The sequence below is a fragment of the Crocuta crocuta genome, unplaced genomic scaffold, assembly GCF_008692635.1.
Source record: "Crocuta crocuta isolate KB4526 unplaced genomic scaffold, BGI_CrCroc_1.0 scaffold64, whole genome shotgun sequence".
In the NCBI taxonomy this organism is placed as follows: domain Eukaryota; kingdom Metazoa; phylum Chordata; class Mammalia; order Carnivora; family Hyaenidae; genus Crocuta; species Crocuta crocuta.
In genome coordinates, this window is record NW_027530640.1 from 2,720,179 (window position 1) to 2,735,443 (window position 15,265).

The window sequence follows — 15,265 nt, forward strand, 5'->3', positions numbered from 1 at the left end:
GCATCCTTGCCAGCATCTGTTGTCTCTTGTCTCTTTATAGTCGTTCTAACACGTGTGAGGTGATATCTCACTGTGGTTTTGATTTGCATTTCTCTGGTAATTAGTGATGTTGAGCATCTTTTCAGCTATCTGTTGACCATTTTGATGTACGCTTTGGAGAAATGTCTATTACTTCTTCTGCCCAATTTGTAATTGGAATTTTTTTCCTGTTTTTGAATTCACTTCTTTACATGTTTTGAATATTAATTCCTTATCTGATACATAGTTTACAGAAATTTTCTCCCATTCTGTAGGTTGTCTTTTTATTTGGCTGTTTCTTTTGCTGTGAAGAAGCCTTTGAGTTTGATGTAATCCCATTTGTTGAATTTTCTTTTGTTGTTTATGCTTTTGGTATAAAAAATTATTGCCAAGACCAATATCAGTGAGCAGCCTCCATACATTTTCTTTTGGGAGTTTTATTGCATTAGGTCTTAAAGTTTTTGATACATGGTAAGTTAATTTTTTTTATGGTGTGAGATAGAGGTCTGATTTCATTTTTCTATATGTTTTTAACACCTTTTTAAAAGTGTTTTAAGTGCTGATAGCACGAGCCTGGTGTGGGGCTTGATCTCATGAACTGTGAGATCATGACCTGAGCTGAAATCAAAAGGCTCACGCCTAACTGACTGAGCCGCCCAGGCACCCCTCATTGTTCTACATATCTTTATCTAGTATTCCCAGCATCATTTGTTGAGGAGACTATCTTTTCCCCACTAGGTATCCTTGGCTTACTTTTCAAATATTAGTTGACCATATATGCCAGGGTTTAATTCTAGGATCTCCATTCTGTTCCATTAGTAGATATACCTGTTTTTGTGCCAGTGCCATACTGTTTTCATTATTGTGACTTTGTATATAGTTGGAAATTCAGAAGCATTACACCTCTGGCTTTTTTCTTTTTTTTCTCAGGATTACATTGGCTATTCAGGGATTTTTGTGCTTCCACACAAATTTTCAGATTATTTCTTGTATTTCTGTGAATAATGCCTTTGGTATTTTGATGGTGATTGCTTTGAATCTGTAGATAGCTTTGGGTAGTGTGGCAATTCTAATAATATTAATTCTTCCAATCCATGACCATGGGATGTCTTTCTATTTGTGTCTTCTTTAATATCTTTTAGCAAAGTTTTATAGTTTTTCATTGTACAGATATTTTACTTCTTTAAGTATATTTATTCCTAAGTATTTTATTGTTTTTGAGGCTATTGTGAATAAGATGGTTTTCTTTCTCTTTCCTAGATGATTCATCATTAGTGTAAAGGAATACAATTGATTTCTGAGTGTTGATTTTGTATCCTGACCCTTCGCTGAAATTGTTGATTAATTCCAATAGTCTTTTGGTTAATTCTTTGGGATTTTCTATATATATAGGATCATATCATCAGCAAATAATGACAATTTTACTTTTTTCTTTTCTATTTGGATACATTTTATTTCTTTATCTTGCCTAATTTCTCTTGCTAGGCTTCCAGTAATGTATTAAATAAGAATGGTAATAGTGGGCATCCTTTGTCTTCTTTCTTGATCTTAGAAGGAATGTTTTCAGTTTCTCTTTGTTGAACTGTCAGTCTGTCATATATGGCCCCTATTATATTAAGGTATATTCCTTCAATACATAGTGTGTTAAGGGATTTTATTATAAGAGGATGTTGTATTAGCAAATGCTTTTCTTCTAAGTCCATTGAAATAATCATGTGATTTTTATGTTTCATCTTATTGACGTGATGTGACGTGATATTTATTGATTTGCCTATGTTGAACCATCCTTTGATCCCAGGGATAAATCCCACTTGGTCATGGTGTATCATGCTTTTATTGTGTTCTAGAATTTGCTTAGCTAATATGTCACTGAGAATTGTTGCATCTATTTTAATCAGGATATTGTTTTTCATATTTTTTTGTATTTTTATTTGGTATTGTTATCAAAGTAATGCTGACATTGTAAAATGAGTTTGGAAGTGTTCCTTCTTTGTCATTATTTTCTTCAAATGTTTGGTAGAAGTCTCTAGTGAAGGATCTGGTCTGGGGAATTCACTTTGGTGAGTTTTTGGGGTTTTTATACTCAGTCTTTTTACTCATGATTGGTCTGTTCCGATTTCCTATTTCTTCCTGACTGAGTCTTGGTATGCTGTGTGCTTCTAGCAATGTATCTGTTTCTTCTATGTTATGTAATTTTTTGGCATATAATTGTTCATATTAGCTCCCATGATCCTTTTTATTTCTATAGTGTCAGTTGTAATGTCCTCTCTTTCATTTCTAATTTATTTATGTGATTCATCTCTCTTCTCTAGTTTACCAATTTTGTTGATCTTTTTTAAAGAAAGAGCTTTTAGTTTTATTGATTTTTTTCAATTGTTTATTTTGGTTTGTACTTCTCTGATCTTTATTATTTCCTTCCTTCTACTAACTTTGGGCTTAATTTTTTCTTTTACTTGTTCCCTGAGGTGTAAAGTTAGGTTGTTTATTTGAGACCTTTCTAATTTCTTAATGTAGGGATTTATAGTTATAAGCTTTCTTCTAAGAACTGCTATTGCTGCATCCCACAATGTTTGTTATGTTGTGTCTTCATTTTGTTTTGAGATAAATGTTTTATTTCCCTTTTGATTTCTTCTTTGACTCAGTGGGTGTTTAGAAGTGTGTTGTTTAGCCTCTACTAATTGTAGATCTAACTTTTCTTTGTTGCTGATTTCCAGTTCCATACCACTGTGGTCAGAGAAGATAGTTGGCATGATTTCATTTTTCTTAAATTTGCTAAGATCTGTTTTGTGATCTACCCTGGAGACTGCACTGCATTTGAGAACAATGTGTATTCTGCTGCTGTTGGATGGAAAGTTCTGTATATGCTTATTAAATCCATTTGTTCTAAAATGTAGTTCAATTCCACTGCTTCCCTGTTGATTTTTTTTATTGAATGATCTACCTATTGTTGATAGTGGGGTATTGAAGTCCCCTACAATTGCTTCTTGGTCTTTTGACCAAGATCAAATGTGAAGTCCCATACAATTATTGTATTATCTATTTCTCCCTTAAGGTCTGTCATTAATTGCTTAATACATTTTGGTGCTCAGGTGTTGAGAACATATAATTACAATTATTGTATCTTCTTGATGTATTGACCCCTTACTGTATAATGACCTTCTTTCTCTTATTACCCATTTGGCCTGAAGTCTATTTTGTGATATAAATATGGCTATGCCTGCCTTCCTTTCATTTCCATTTTCTTGTAATATCAACTTTCATCCTTTCATTATGAACCTATGTGTGCCTTTAGAGCTGAAATGAGTCTTCTCTAGGCAGCATATAGCTGGGTCTTGCTTGTTTTAACCTATGCAACCACTCTGTGCCTTTTGACTCATGAGTACAATTTGTTTACATTTAGGGTGATTATTGATAAGTAAGGATTTACTAGGGTCATTTTATCTTTTGCCTTCTGGTTATTTTGCATTTCCATGGTTTCTTTTCCCTTCTCTTTATGTCTTCTTTTGTAAGTTGGTAGTTTTCCATGGTGGTGTGTTCAGTCTCCCCCCTTTTTTATGCTTAATGTCTCTCCTCTAGATTTTTGCTTCATGGTTACCAAACATTTACATAAAAATATCTCTTTGATAAAATAGTTCTTTTTCTGCTGATAGCAATTTATCTTCACTCACCTCTAAAGGTTCTTTTTTACTCTTACCCTTTATATTTTTATATAAGTTTTTTGAGAGAAAGAGAGCATGAGTATAGTAGGGCAGAGAAGGAGACAGAACCTGAAGCAGGCTCCAGGCTCTAAACCATCAGCACGGAGTTGGACATGGGACTCAAACCCATGAACTGGGACATTATGACCTGAGCCGAAGTCAAATACTTAACCCACTGAACCACCCAGGCACCCCAGTAGCTATTTCTAATGCTACTTTCCTTTATCCTTTATGTTATAATTAAGAGTTTATTATACTATTCTAAAAAAGAGTTACAGTATTCTAGTTCTGACTGACTGCTTATCAACTTAATCACAGTTTTGTGTATTTTTGTCTTTTTGTTTCAGCTCAAAGAGCTTCTTTCAATATTTCATGTAAGTCATGTCTAGTGGTAGTGAATTCTCTCAGTTTTTGTTTGTTTGGGAAAGCCTTTATTTCTGCTTCATATCTAAAAGATAACTTGGCCAGTTGGCTTATTGTTGGCTTGCAGCTTTTATCTTCCAATATCTTCCAATAGTTTGAATATTTCATTCTATTCTCTCCGGATGTGTAGAGTTTCTGCTGAGAAATCTGATGATAGCCTAACTTTATAGACATTGTCCGTTTTTCCTCCCTGGGTACCTGTAATATTCTTTCATTATCATTGGCTTTTGACAGTTTTAATATAATGTGTGTTGGAAAAGATCTTTCACATTGAAATACTAAGGTGTTCTTTTAGCTGCAAGGACTTGTATACCCAGTTTCTTCCCCAGGTATGGGAAGTTCTCAGCTATCATTTCTTTAAATATTCATTCTTTCCCCCTCTCCCTCTAATAATGGGATATCCATTATTCTTCTGTTGGCTTTTCCATTGAAATCAGAGAGTTCTCATAGGTTTTCTTCACTTTTTAAAAATCTTAGTTTTCATCTACTCTTATGCCTGAATCATCTCTATACTTTTATCTTCCGTCTAACTGATTTTATCTTCCATGTGATCTGGTCTATTTCCAGTGCATTCTAGTGCATTTTTCATCTCATTTATTGAATTTTTCAGTTCCGGAACTGGTAAAGTACTCCTATTCATTAATTTCCTGAGATCATCATATTGTCTTTCTGAGTTTTCTTGGAGGTCATTGAATTTCTTCATAAGAGCTAATTAAACATTTTTTAAAATGTTTATTTTTTTAGAGAGACAGAGAGGCAGAGAATCAGCAGGGGTGGGGGAGGGATAGAGAGAGAGGGAGACACAGAATCTGAAGCAGGCTCCAGGTTCCGAGCTGTTAGCACAGAGCCCAATGTGGGGCTAGACCTCACAAACTGTGAGATCATGACCTGAGCCAAAGTGAGCCACTTAACCGACTGAGCCACCCAAGCACCCTTTTAATAGCTATATTAAATTCCATATCAGTTATATTGCAGCGTTCCATATTTTGGGGTTCAGTTCATGAAAATTTTTCATTTTCTTTTTGTTATATTGTGTTACCAGGATTTTTCATGGTGTTTGATGAAAAGTGCCTCTGCCACCATATACCTTTCTTATTCAGGCAAGGTGGTTTTTCTGGTAGAGATTTTAAATAATGCTTTACACCAGTGTGGGACTCCAACTCACAAACCAAAGATCAAGGGTCTTGCCCTCCACCTGCTGAGCCAGCCAGGTGCCCCTAGGCAAGATTGTGTTTACTTTGATACCAACAGTTGAAAATGATCCTAGTTAGGAGCCTTCCTTTTGTTTTCAAGAAGTTGGTGCTATAACACTAGTTCTTGGTTTCTCTTTCTGGAGCTGTAGCAGTTAAAAAAGGCAGAGTTGGGGGGGGGGTTACTTAGCACTTGGGGCTTTGGATGTGCCCCTGCCGTGGTAGGGAAAATCACAAGTGGTGAGGGGAAGGGTGTCCTAGAGGTCTATGGGTGGTCCTCTTGAGTCCTGGGGCAACCAGTAGGAGTCACTTCCCTTCACTTCTCTTTGCCCCTTTCACTTTCCTTTCCCTCCCCTCAGTCCCTGTGGTCTCTCCTCAGAGAGAGCAACTGTTCCGTCCATCTGCAACACATGCGGCCAGGCCAGTTCATCACTCACCCACCTTCACTTGTGACCTCCTCTGCCATCAAGGTCATGCTGGCCTGCCCTTGGGCCAGCTACCCCATTCTCTGCCTCCACAGCTCCAGTACCACTTCCCTCACTCTGCCATCGCCTCAGGGGCCCAGTTCACTCATGTTCATGTCCACAAGTGGATGGATCTCTGGGGTGTCCTTGTATGCTGTGCCGAGGGACTTTTGGAAGGGGGTAGTTATACATGTCTCATTAGGTGTATATCAGAGGGGAGAGAAAGAAGGACTGACTTACACAGCCTTGCAGCTGACATCACTGTAGGAGTATATTTTACTATAAGATTTTAAGGCAAGCTGAAAATAATAAGGAAGCACTTCTGTTTGGGAAACACATTGTGGAATTTAGGACTCCATTTCTAGAATTGGGAAATAAAGTCCAGTTAGGTGCAGCAGTAAGTTTGCAGAGCCGCTGACATTAGTGACCTACCTTTGACAGATAGTGAGTAGGACTGTATCAGAATGGGGGCGGGGCGGGGAGGGAGAGGAAAAGGCTATACTTCTGGTTCTACTGTCTGCTGCTCTTCACTTTTGATCCTGTCATTTGCTTGTTCCAGTGTTTTCTCTGACGTGCCTCTCTGGAACAACGAATAATACTCCTTGTCACCAGTGCCTTTTGTGAAGCGAAGTAACTTCATTGGTGAGGTAGATTTGGGCTGGGGCCCTCTGCATGAAGACATTCCAAAAATATTAGAACTCTTTGAACTGACAAAATAGGACTAAAATAGCATTTAATCTAACAAATGAATTCAAGATTGGATACTGATCATTGGGAAAACAAGTTGTGTCCCATGCTAAGAAAATGTATGCTGAAACATGAAATTGCTGATATTCAGTCTCAGAGAAGCCAATTTCATATTGCATTATGTATTAACTGGATGAATTTATTATGCTGGCATCATAATCCAAAAGACTATAACAATAAGGAAAATGAAAAACAGTATGCAAAACATTTTATACATTAATTACAGCTACAAAGGTTTACAAGAAACCCATTGTACATAGAAGATGACTGGAAGGAAAAAAGAAAATGATTTATGTTTGGATCATGAATGTTTAGAATTATTTCAACATCATGTTTTACTGAATCTTATATTCTATAGTGATCTTATTCCAGGTCAGATGAAACATGATAAAATTACTGGTTCTTGGGACAGAATCTTACTTGGAATTTGAATTGTTCACTAGAAAATTTCTGTTTTAAGTATAATTTAGATTTATGTTGTGATTTGCTTCCTTTTGGGTGTACATTTTTTGGATTTGGGACATTTTTGTCATTCTTATTGCAGATATGGCTCTTTGAAGCCTTATAGTACCTAAAACTCTATATAATTTTAGTTTTGATCCTTCTGGGTAGATCCAAGATTCTAGGAATTAATTACAGTAGCAGATCACATTTGCACGGACCCCTATCAAGTACATGTAGTACTCTGATGTATTGTGTCTCAATTGCTACTGTGGTTAATACCAGCGTAAACTTTCTATTACGTATCTTTCTTTTCTTTTCTTCCAGGGCTGCCCAAACCAGCTGTGATCAGTCAGCTGCAGGCTTTACAGGGTTCTGCTGGCTTGTGGGCTTTCGATTGTACTGCTAATGACATCATTTATATAACTCTTCCTCTGTATCATAGCTCAGGAGCTCTTCTGGGAATCGGTGGATGTATTGAGTTAGGTAAGTTTGTATTTTCTGTTTGATAAGCTTTCAAAATGCCTATTAATTATAACTTGTGTTCACTGAAGTTTGAAGCCCTATCAGTAGAATTCAGAGTGGTTGTGTGCTTATTATATAATTACAACAAACCTTTATTAAAATGACATAATTTCATGACATACTCAGTTTATTCCTGAAACTGGAAAGACCAGTGCCTTGGAAATTCGGCCTTGTGGTTGGAGCTGGCTGTTGACTGGGCTTCCTTCTCCATGTGGTCACTCATCCTTGGATGATCTACTCTGGCGTTCTTAAATGGTGCTCAGAGCCTTCCAAGAGGATGGATGTGGAAGCTGCATTGCTATTAAGGCTTAAGCTCAGCAATCACTTAGAACATTTCATATGTATTTTGTTGGTCAAAGCCAGTCCAGATTCAGTATTTGAGAGGTGGGGAAACAGAACTTACCTCTTGAAAGGAGGAGTCGTAAATGCACATTGCAAAGGTAAATGCATAGGAGGAATTGTTGAGCCTACCTTTGCAAACAAGGTACCCCAGGCATCTAGTAACTCAGTTGGTAGAGTTTGTGACTGGGTAGATTTCATCCATAAACATGCTTAGATTATGTGTCCGTATATGTGTATATCTGTATTATGTATATGTGTATATGTCATACCATATATGTCTGAAATACAATAAAGAATTTTATGGAGTAGCATATTTAGTATATGATCAGTGTCCAAAATAAATAAAGACGAGGATCAAGACATTAGCATTTTCCTTGGAGAAAAGTCTGATGATTTACATTGTTGTGAAAATTGGGTTGTTATAGTTAAGTTCTGCAGCTATCCATGAACTTGTGTGTTGGTGCTATCTTACCAACTCTACCTTACTAACTCTCAACCTCAAGAAATATTAAGGCTCCTTTAAGATTTTAACAACAAATAAAATGTACATGTTCAAGGTCAAAAGTAAATGAATATTCTTCATCCCTGTGGAGAAGGCTGACCCTTATCTCTAGTCATGCTCTAACACTTGCAACTCCCTACATATTTTGATTACTTCTTTCACCCCAAAAAGAATATATTTGCAGTCAAAATATAGAATTACAACATGAATTTTTTAAAGGTTTATTGGACTGTAAGATTAATGTTTTCAAATGAGTTTGACATAAATGGCCGCTGATGGATTATAAAAGCCTTGAAATTGAATACAAGTGTTCCAGACAGGGCAACATCATTTGTTTTCTGTTAATTCTGCCCTTAAAATTTTCTCCTAGTGCCTGTTTTATTTTTTTTAATTTTTTAATTTTTTTCCTTTTCCCCTAGGAGCTACTTGTGTGTTAAAGAAGAAATTCTCAGCAAGTCAGTTTTGGAACGACTGTAGGAAGTACAATGTGACTGTGTTTCAGTATATTGGAGAACTTTGTCGCTATCTTTGCAAACAACCTAAGGTAAGAATAATCATTATCAGAAAGGGAAAGTAATTTCAGGAAGAAAAAGCACAGAGAGAAAATTAATTTTTATTTGTGTATATTCCACTTCTTTCAGAATATAGTTTGACTGACTGACACATGTTTGCAATAACCCAAGAGGAAATGAGTATAAAACAAGTCAGAGAAAATAAAAGGAGAGCTATGCAGGATTGTACTAATCTGCCCTCTATGGTGGCAGGATAGGACAGACCCACGATCCAGTCCACTTCGTGTTTAGACAGATTAAAATTTCTGTAAACATAGCACACATCCAAGTATGAAATTAGATGCATGCTATGCACCCAGAAGGCAGTTATTACAAGGTTGAACTAGAGAATCTTTTAAATGCTGTTCCTTTAAAACAAAACAAAACAAGACAAAGCTAATGATAGGGATTAGACTTTTTTTTCTATTTCTTTTGAATAAGTGATTACATTACTATATCTGTGTGGTTTTGATTTAAACATGAGAAGAAATTTTACTTTGATGTGTGTTTGTCCGCCCACCTGAGCCAACCATTTCTACAAACAACTGATAAATTGCCTCTTTCTGAAAATAGGCAAGCAGGGAGAGTTGCAAGAGCCTGGAGTATGTCTTTATTAGTCTGTTTGTTTTTTTGCCTCAGAGGTTATTTTCCTTCCCCTGGTGCCATTTGTATTTCAAGATGCTTATTTTTTAACTGTCTGACATTCTAAACATTCTCAGGGCTACAAAGAAGTGGCCTTCTGTAATCAGATCTACTCCAGCCCCATGAATAATGATAAAGAGAATGCCCCCCTGTGTGGGGTGGGCAGCAGAAGTGATGGTCTGCCCTTGGCCCTTGCTAACCCTCTTAGTTTATTTCTCACTCATCACCTTTGCCATCATCATGCCAGCTTAAGGCATGGATGGTGGGCCAGATGTCTTCTCTGGGTGGCTAAAATATGGACATGTAATCCTTCCTTTACCCACAGCACAGCTGAGACTAGGCTGGAAGCATTTAAATAAGACTTTGGGATATGGGATTACACAGGGCAGAAAAACACAAAAAGAATGTGAAACTGGAGAACCTTATTTATAAAATGCTCTCATTCACTTTCAGCTCATAGTGTACCATGTAAAGACGTCCTGTCTAGCTCCTGACCCACCCCCCTTTGTGGCCAGAAGCCGTCCTTGTTCTCTCCTTGGTTAGGAGTGCTTCACTTTGCTACAGATTCCCTAGATCCATCGCTAAGACAGGGAGTCTCAGAGACATGTTCTAGACTTTTTTGACCTTTGTTCTCTTCGGGAGACTCTGCCAATGTCAGCGTTCTAGTCTTCCCAAAAGTCCTAGTCGAACGATTAATTATGATGCCACAACCTGACATATTTTCTCTTCTAGTTTTCATTGTGTTCTTTGGTAATGTGATATCTGGACTAAGATAATTTAGGGAATTAATGTCCTCTAGTAAAACAGAAGCCACTTTCAGTAAAGGATAGATTAGGTACTTCATGGACTTTCTAAACTATGCACCTAGCCTTTCCTTTTCCTCCTGATCCCTCAGTAACAGCATTAGTTTTTTGCAAGAACATTTGCTCATTAAGTACGTACTAAATGGCTGAATACATGAGGTTTTTTTCCTAACATTTTACTGCATTAAATGATGCTGCAATTAGTATCTTTATGCAAAATAGTCAGTACAGGGGCTCAGAAGTGAAGACGGTCAAAGGACATGGATATTTTGGTGATTTTTATGGCATATTTCCAAACTGCTATTCAAAATGGTTGATGTGATTTGGAATCTCATTGACCATTGTGGGAGGATGCGTATCGCACAGTCTCTTATCAGTATTGTGTGATATTAAAAATATTATTTTCTAATTATGCTTCATGGAGAACCAGCACCTCCTTCAAGGTTCCTCAAAAGTCCCTGAAGGATGGTGAATAGAGAAAATAGACTGATCTTCAAGATCCACCCTTTCAGATATGATGGATGAAACTCAGTTTGGTTGGGCGTCTTAATAATATTTTGTTCAAACAAAGAAGGCCTTGTTTTTTTAATGGGAAAACTATAATATTATTTATAATTTTATAGACTAGAAATCAACATATTTTTAAATTCTCTGTTAAGATTCCTGGCAAGGTGGGATAATTTTCTATCTTTTTTTTCTTTAAAATGTCTCTTATGAGCCTTTTACTCATTTATGTCTTTAGCTCATAATATTTTCTCTTTTCTTACCTATTTGAGCTATCATTTCCTATAATAAGGGTATCAATAGTTTGTCATGTTCACTAAAAATCTTTTTTCAGAATGTTTTCCTCTGAATTTGTTTTATAAAACAAAATATCCTTTTCACCTCTCTGAGTTAGTAATGAAATGCACTAGTTTTGGGAAAATGCTATAGCCTCAGAGAATTTGAGAGAACCAAGAACAGAAAGCAGAGTACTCAATTTCTTTTAGTTAATTAAATATTTTAATTCTTAACACAAGTTCTTTGAAAAAAAGATAGTGTTTGTGAAATAATCTCTAATATTTACCTAAAGACAAGTGGAGGAGGAGAGAGGGAAATAAAAATAGCTTTGCCCAAAGGAAAATTTAATAACTTTTTTAATGTTTATTTTGAGAGAGAGAGAGACAGGAACTTAATAATTTTTTTAAGCAGAGATGCATTGTATTACCTAATCCCTTTTGTTGATTTCACACAGAGCGAGAACAAACAGTTCTTGGCATTAAAGATTAGGAAAAGAAAGTCATTCTGTTATGACATCTTACCCTTTCTTTTTTCTTTTTTTTTTTTTTATTTCTAGGAGAGAGAGAGAGAGACAGCGTGAGCAGGGGAGGGTCAGAGAGAGAGGGAGTCACAGACTCCGAAACAGGCTCCAGGCTCTGAGCTGGCAGTCAGCACAGAGCCTGACGTGGGGCTCAAACCCACGAACCGCGAGATCATGACCTAAGCGAAAGTCGGACGCTTAACCGACTAAGCCACCCAGGCGCCCCAACATCTTACCCTTTCAAGGAGGTCTTTTTCTTTTTTTTTTTTCCTATTCAATATTTATTCCTTTCCATGAATTGCTTCTGCAGAGAAGAGGCCGTGTCTTCTGTGAGTATAGCATTGAATTCCAGTACCACCAGAGAGGAAACAGATGATAAGGTCCATACCCTTAGGGAATTAAAAGTGGATGTCTCATAAACCATGGTTTGAAGCCCCCTAGACATTTGTTTAAAATAAATCCTTGAATAAAAGAAAGCAAAATCACCTATTTCACAGATACATCCGAATTTGCTGTCCATCCAAGGGTAAGTAATATATTCCAAAGGAGATTTACCTGCAAGTAGAATCCACCACCTGAGTTGAGTGTTTATTCCTGATTGCTTTCAGTGAATTACATATTTTAATTCTGAACTAAAGTTCTTCAGGGAAAAGTTAGTGTTTGTGAAATAATCTTGAAGTAATTACCTGAAGGCAAATGGAGGAGGAAACCAGGAAATAAATATAGCTTTGCCCAAAGCTGTATGTGGTTTTACATAGTTGCATAAAAACACTCTGGAGTTGGCTTTCCCTGGCTGCAAAGCATTTATCCACCCCCACCCCCCAACCCTGTTTTGTCTTTTTTCTCCTTTCCAAAGTCCAATTGCAAAAGTTCCTTTGGCGTACACATTGGATGTGCCTCATACTTCTGGCAGCAACACTACCCTTTACAAAAAGCCAAGGTATTGGCTCTTCTTAGTCACAGAGGGATGGAATAATTATTCTCTTCCTTGGAGAGTAGGAAGGCAGCTTTTCCCCACATCCATCCTCCATGTTTCCTGCATTACTGAAGCACCATCATACAGCTTCTGATTGGATCTACTTCTTTGTTTTTTTTTTTACCATCAATGGCATTTAGTATCGATTGGTGAGGAATGTGGGGGAGTGCTTTATGTCAGTGATCGTTTGGGGGATTCCTGCAGCATTTCATCTTATTTAAATAAATTCTGACAGCAGACAGCCTTCTCTAGGAATAGGATCATATCTGTCACTGGCTCATTCATTCAGGTAATATTGCAGGTTTCCGTATACGGGGGCACACAAGACAAGACCCCTTTTCTCATGGATCTCACACTCTAGTTTGGGGAGTGAGTAAATAAACCAGCCAACTCATGCAGGAAAGTCATTACAGACAAGGCCAAGTGTGATGAAGAAAAAGAGAGAGAGGCAGTTGAGGATGATGAGTGGTGAGAGTGAGGCATTGTTAATTAGGTTGAGGGGTCTGGGAAGGGTTCCCTGAAATGGTGACCTATGAGCTCAAGTACTGGTGTGGCAAGTGGGATCCAGCCATGGAAAAGCTGGGGGATTGCAGTCACAACAGAGCAAAATGAAAATAAAGGACACAGCCTGAATATTTAAAGAGGACGAAGGTTTGGCCAGGCTACTGACGGACCAGATCTTGAAGGGCTCTGTCTACTGTGAAGGAGAAATTTGCATTTCATTCTCATCAGAGCATTTGGAAAAAGATGAAGGCAAACTGAAAAAACGATACTGATTTGGGATCTATTTGAAGGAAAGATAATAGGGGTAGAGAATGAAGTAATACAATCAATGATGAGTTTTAGGATTTTGGTTGAAATAGGTAAATTGTGAGCCATTTGCAGAGATGAGGAAAACCAAGATTTGAGGAATTAAAATGAAATGCATTTTTGACTGTTAATTTTGGTATGTTCATGAGGCATCAGGGTAGAATATACAGTTGTATGTGGGGAGCTAGAGCCCAGAGCATGCAGAGGGGATATAATTAACAAACCAAAGACCTATGTTATGGTGCATATATGTAATGGGTTTTTTTCCCCCCAGTTACTATTATAGTTTATCATTTGGGCAATGTAGTTTGTCTCCATGTAAAACACCTACATTTTGACATTCTGAAGGCATAACCTACCTATACTTTTCTTCCTGCTGTTTTCTTAAAAGCCAAGAAATTCACTGGCAGCTAGAAAGTATCTTTAGGATTCTAGATACTTGCATTAAAGCGCATCAAAACTTTGACAAAATGGGTTACACTCGATTCCTTATGAAAATAGAGACATTTTGCAGGACCTGGATAGCTGCTAAGTATTTATTAAATATTGCTTATTAAAAGCCATATAAATTTTACTGATTTTTTTCCACTAGCAATGTTTAGATAATCCTCTGAGGAACCTTTAAGTATTTTCTGGGCTTTGCTGAGTGTAACAGAATGAAAGTGTTGAATAACAGTAATCAAATATTGGGGCTGTGAGATTTCTTAAGAGATCAGTTTGAAAAAAACACTCACTCTATTTTCTCTGAAGAAAGCCCATCATTTCTTCCAAGCTTTAAGACCAGACAAGACAAGCTTTTTCCCTGTCATATGTAGGTAGGAGGGGGGAATGAAGATGCAGCAGTATCAAAGGGTAAAATTCCACTAGATGTTACTAAATAATGCTGAGTTGACCTGGATGAATAAGTGCACCTTAATGGATATATTAAAAATATTTGTTCTTTTATCATGTTTACATTTTCTTCATTTCTACATATATGACTTCAAATGTTTTATCATCACGTTTTCCTCATACCGTGTCTTGTAAAAGATGTAGTTTATCAAAGCATGAAGCTCTGGAAACTTTTCTCATCATACTTAATAGCCTTTAAAGAAGGACATTTTTAAATTAATGTGAACTTTAACTGTTATTAAGATGTCCTGAGTTAGTTTCATTACCATTTTCCTCTCTGGAACACTCAACATAATTGATTTTATCTCCAAGACCTAGACATTTTAAGATATTTATTCATTTTTTTGGTATTTCCCCCAAATATTTGAAACATATTATTATATGGTTGAGTAAATCATCTCTCTTTTAAAACTCAGTTTTCCTTAAGTAAATCAAAGATATGTTTAATATTTTCATACTAGGTATGAAAGCATTTAGAAAATTTGGCCAGCTCCCAGAACCTTCTTTTCTTCATAGAAACTACAATTCTAGAAATAGAGCCCTTAGAAGGAATAAGATAAGAAATAACGACAAGCAGCCTAAATGCTGGTAGAATCAGCAGGGAATTAATGAATATTTTGAGATGTTTTAGACTGTGTAAATTATTAAAGCTTTTAGTTGCTAATTTAAAATTTAATGATTCAAGTTTCATTGGTAGTGATACATGTAAAATATACATACGTTTTTCTTTCCATCTGCTTTTACCATTCATGCTGTGATTTCCATTAAGAATACACATATCCCTTATTTATTAAATTTCCCAACAAATTTACTTTGTGCACAAAGTTATCAGATAGGGCATTAACTGTGGAATCAAAAGACACAGGTTCAATTTCAAACTCTTTTTTTTTTTTTTAATCTTTTTAATGTTTATTTTTGAGATAGAGACAGAGTACGATTGGG

The 15,265-nt window shown here is 36.6% G+C and overlaps 1 protein-coding gene across 1 annotated transcript in view; it reads left to right on the top strand.

Annotated features, from left to right (window-relative positions):
* Positions 1-15,265, top strand: part of SLC27A6 (solute carrier family 27 member 6) — a 70,946-nt gene that overhangs the window by 24,073 nt on the left and 31,608 nt on the right. The window contains exons 3-4 of the mRNA XM_077768916.1: positions 7,309-7,467; positions 8,770-8,894. Of these exons, the coding sequence (XP_077625042.1) occupies positions 7,309-7,467; positions 8,770-8,894 (284 nt within the window). The remainder of the gene's footprint in view (positions 1-7,308; positions 7,468-8,769; positions 8,895-15,265) is intronic.